The sequence below is a fragment of the Oryzias latipes genome, chromosome 17, assembly GCF_002234675.1.
Source record: "Oryzias latipes chromosome 17, ASM223467v1".
Taxonomy (NCBI): Eukaryota; Metazoa; Chordata; class Actinopteri; order Beloniformes; family Adrianichthyidae; genus Oryzias; species Oryzias latipes.
The window spans coordinates 26,147,975-26,152,982 of record NC_019875.2 but is presented as its reverse complement, the minus strand read 5'-3'; the positions used below and the strand labels follow the sequence as shown (position 1 = coordinate 26,152,982).

The 5,008-nt window shown below is 44.1% G+C and overlaps 1 protein-coding gene across 1 annotated transcript; it reads left to right on the top strand.

The window, feature by feature from the left end:
* LOC101162245 (tubulin beta-2B chain) lies at positions 1 to 5,008 on the top strand. The gene is made up of 4 exons (XM_004079270.4): positions 1 to 200; positions 605 to 713; positions 1,656 to 1,766; positions 3,607 to 5,008. The coding sequence occupies exons 1-4, from the start codon at positions 144 to 146 to the stop codon at positions 4,689 to 4,691; spliced, it is 1,362 nt and encodes a 453-aa protein (XP_004079318.1). The 5' UTR covers positions 1 to 143; the 3' UTR covers positions 4,692 to 5,008.

The following is a 5,008-nucleotide window of genomic DNA, read 5'->3' as shown; positions in this document are numbered from 1 at the left end:
TGCATTTTTACGCATCACACCGACTGAACGCTCAGCCCATAGAAATGAGGTTAGTGCTGATTTTGGGGAAACGCACCGACTAAAGAGCGGACAGCAGTGAAGACGACGACAGAACAGCTCTGCGCTCGAATCCACAGCTCGCCATGAGGGAAATCGTTCACATCCAGGCCGGACAATGCGGGAATCAGATCGGGGCCAAGGTACAGACAGACACATTCACCAAAATCTGCACACTTTAGATCAGCTGGAAGATTATGTACACAATTGCATCACTGTTTGCATTAAACGGGATTTTCCCCTTCCTATTATACCATGTTTTTTTTTTTTTTTAAGGAAATGACTTGGCATTTAAAGAAATAAATTAAAACCAAAATAATGATAACTAATAAAAAGATGTTGCAGCATATCCGTTTTCATAGTGGTAAGAGTCCAAGGTGGGGTTCATAGTCATGGCTCTGGAAGCAGCAGTGACATGATGCTCACACTGCATCATGTCACTTTGCCACCAAGCAAAATAGGCAGATTAAAGACATTAAAAATATATTTTAACATTTTAAAAATTCTAAATCAAGGCTTAATATGGATTTTTCTTGTTTGAAATCAGTTCTGGGAGGTGATAAGTGATGAGCACGGCATTGATCCTACCGGCAGTTACCAGGGCGACAGCGACCTGCAGCTGGAGAGGATAAACGTCTACTACAATGAGGCATCAGGTAAAAAAATAAAAAAATAAACAGAAATCATGCATAAAGCTCAGTCATTATCCCCACCTGACCTTCTGTTTCCCACATATATGTCACCAATTTCACAGTGGGAGAAAGGAGGTCGCATTACGACTGCAGAAAATAAAAATGAGGACAGTGAATCAGCAGAAACATCTCCCTCCCCTCATCCCTTCTCTGTCCCCATTGGGGTGCGGTTATCTGCAGTCTCACATCTACTAGAGAGCCCCTTTGTCATCTCATAATCTAATATTGATGCTTTAGGATTGTTAAGGTCATCTGTTCGTAGCATCTGCTCTGTAATGTCTCACCATTTTGAGAATGAAAGCTTAACTGTTGCGATTCAGCATTTAGGCAAAAATTTATGAAGCGTTGCTTTAGGGGTTCGGTACTTGTCAGGAGCTGTGCTTTTATTGGCATAAATGAAGGTCTGCTTGATTGTCTGCCCCTATCACAGTTCCCTGCAGAAAGCATCATTTTGTATCCCTGCTGCATGCTGTAATCAGCATCCCATGTGGGTCACTGTGGCATATGGACCAAGCAAGCAAATGATTTACTTCACAAATAAATACAATTGTGCATTATTTTTACAAAGTTATTTTGTTCAAAGTTAAAGTTAAGTTTAATAGAAAGACAAAAATACAGCAGAGAGTATTCTCCTTTCAAAAGATTCTGCAGAGCTAAGCACTTTGACAGCCCCCTCTGGTCTACAGTAAGCAATGCAGCAATAGCAGTTTGCTCAGCAGAAGAGTCATAGGCACAGAAAGGTGAAACAAAGGAAATGTGCACTCTTGTATTGGAACTGCTCTCTCTTAAAAAAGGGAAATTGTAGAAGGGTCCTCTGGTTAATTTCCAAGCCATTTTCATGGACACTACTAAAAAAGATACACCTCCCGGTCATTATTGATCACTCTGCGATTTTCTTGTTCAAAGGGAGCAAATATGTGCCTCGTGCCATCCTGGTAGACCTGGAGCCAGGAACCATGGATTCAGTTCGCTCTGGCCCCTTCGGACAGCTATTCAGGCCTGACAACTTTGTATTTGGTAAGTTCCCAGTAAGACATCACCTCACTGCAAACCTGATTCTTAACAAAGTGAAAAGACCCTTGTTTCAATAAAAAAAAGCAAAATAATCCTAGTTTGAGACAGAAAGTCTTGGGGATTGGATTTTCTTTTCTTGGAATTCTTGGTAAGACTTTTTTATTTTATTTTTTGCTTACAGGAAATCTGCCTAGGTGATGATAATTTGTTGCTTATTTCTAAGGGGCCTGTTTTTCCAGTGCACAACCCAGAATCACAAAAGGGCTTTGATGTCATTTCCTGAAAATCTGTGTTCAATTTCACCTGACAGCACTGCACAGATCTGTGTGCTACTGGCACAAAGCATCTGCAGCGTCTCAGTGATGTGCCAACACAAAGTGATGGATAGACCACAAGCAGATGTGTCAGGGGGAACCAAGCTCAACTAATGACTTAGCAAAAAAAAAAAAGAGAGACACTAAGGCTGTGCTCATTACAAATGAATATTCAGAAGCCAGAATGCATTTTTTTACTTGCAGGGAAATATTGAAAACCTTTAAGATCACTTTATCTTTTTCTTCAAGTTTCTGCATACATCTGGGAAGTCAGTCTTATGCATACTGGTGCTTCAGGCTGAGTGCCAGCGTTGTCATGGTAACATGCTTACCATGCTAAGGTCAGCATGTTAATGTTTAACAGCAGAGACTTGTATGCTGCATTTCAGGGCTGCGCGGTAACTGTCAGATGATTCATTCTCCAGGAGGGTGCGGACTGCTATCATTCATGACTGTCGCTTCTCCACTAAGTCATTAAAAACTAGTTCTCAAACTCAAGCTCAGCTGGTTTGGTTGTACTGTTACCAGATGTTTGCCAATATATATTGCTGTAAAGTGACGTGCACAAGCTTTGCCCGCCATTTTTATCAACCTGTAGATAATTAAAACAAAATGAGATCATCTACAGAAACAGGAAATTCCTTGAGAGGTTTAAGCGGCTTGGATTTTTGTGCAGGATTTTCTTTTTTTCTTTCTCAAGGGAGTGTCCTTTAGCCTTTGCTAATCCTGTGTGGTTACCGTTAAGCAACACTCCCTTTTTTTAGTATCACTGCAGACTTTTTAGTGGAACTTTTTATTCATTCCCTGAGATACAGGCTTCTCAGAACATTGTAGCATGCAAGTGGCCTAGTGATTCTTTTACAGGTACCATGACGCCTTCAGAAAAGGAGGTGCTCTAATTTATTTCAACAAGAAATCATCCAAATGAAGAAGCATATATTCATATGTACTTGTTTTACCAGTAAGGGGTAGAAGGCCAACCCATTTTTTGTACACACCAGCAGTTTCGAATGTGAACTGGACACCCGACCGCGCAACTATTGAGATAACGATTTTAGAGTTGGAAGACTTCTTAAGCGATGAGATTAGCATCACCTGATCTTGACTGCAAACACACCAAAACCCTAAACAAGGGGAAAAAAATGGAAATCAAAGATTTAGGAAGTAGGCTGCATGGGGGTGTTAGCGCTTTTGACTCACTGCCCTGGTTGGAATTTGCGGCTGGGGACTTTTCTGTGTGGAGTATTGCTTATTGTCCCGTACATGCGTCAGCTTTCTACAAGCACTCTAGCTTCCTCCAACGTTCCAAAAAAAATGCAATTAAGACCAATTAGTAAATTTTCTTTAGGTGTGGATGTGACTGGGTGTAGTTGTGCATCTGGTGACCCATCCAGGGTGTATTCTGCCTTCGCCCAACAGTAGCTGGGATGGGCTCCGGCAACCGTGAAAATGGATGGATTTATGAAGTCGATATCAAATAGATACAAAACCCTAAAGATGTATTGTTTTGTCAATCTCACGTCATGCAGGTCAAAGTGGAGCAGGAAACAACTGGGCCAAGGGGCACTACACGGAGGGAGCTGAGCTGGTGGATGCCGTCCTGGATGTGGTGAGGAAGGAGTCGGAGAACTGTGACTGTCTCCAGGGCTTTCAGCTCACTCACTCCCTGGGTGGAGGCACAGGTTCAGGGATGGGCACGTTGCTCATCAGCAAGATCCGAGAGGAGTACCCTGATCGCATCATGAACACCTTTAGCGTCATGCCTTCCCCGAAAGTCTCTGACACTGTGGTGGAACCTTACAACGCCACACTGTCTGTGCACCAGCTGGTGGAAAACACTGATGAGACCTTCTGCATTGACAATGAGGCTCTGTACGATATCTGCTTCCGCACATTGAAGCTGACCACACCAACCTATGGAGACCTCAACCACCTGGTGTCAGCCACCATGAGCGGGGTCACCACGTGTCTCCGCTTCCCTGGCCAACTCAATGCCGACCTCCGGAAGCTGGCTGTCAACATGGTGCCCTTCCCTCGTTTGCATTTCTTCATGCCGGGCTTTGCTCCCCTCACAAGCAGGGGCAGCCAGCAGTACCGCGCCCTCTCTGTTCCCGAGCTCACACAGCAGATGTTTGATGCCAAAAACATGATGGCAGCATGCGACCCCCGTCACGGCCGCTACCTCACAGTGGCAGCTATCTTTCGCGGCCGCATGTCCATGAGGGAGGTGGATGAGCAGATGCTGAATGTGCAGAACAAGAACAGCAGCTATTTTGTGGAGTGGATCCCCAACAACGTCAAGACCGCCGTTTGCGACATCCCTCCTCGAGGCCTCAAGATGTCTGCCACCTTCATCGGCAACAGCACCGCCATCCAGGAGCTGTTCAGGAGGATCTCTGAGCAGTTCACCGCCATGTTTCGTCGCAAGGCCTTCCTGCACTGGTACACTGGAGAGGGAATGGATGAGATGGAGTTCACCGAGGCGGAAAGCAACATGAACGACCTGGTGTCCGAGTACCAGCAGTACCAAGATGCCACTGCGGACGAAATTGGCGAATACGAAGAAGACGAAATAGAAGATGAAGACGAAGTCCACCACGATCCTCGCCACTGATCTAAAACTGCTTTCATGACTTTGAAGTAGTTCCAGATTACATGTGAGGAATGCCAGAAATCCAGGTGTTTGCCAAACATTGCATTGTGAAGATAGTTCTGAGATATTCTTTAGCAGAAACAGTGCTTCATGTAGAAATAGCTTCAACTGACAAGTCTTGCAACCGCAATTACAGCAGAAAAATATTCAATTTTCTTTTTCTTAGTCATGATTTGCCAGCTTCAGAAAAAAGTACAATCTTGTCCTTGACACAGTTTTGTAACACCGTGCACCGATGGTCTGTAGTCCAAAATAAATAAACTGAACAGCGCAAAGTT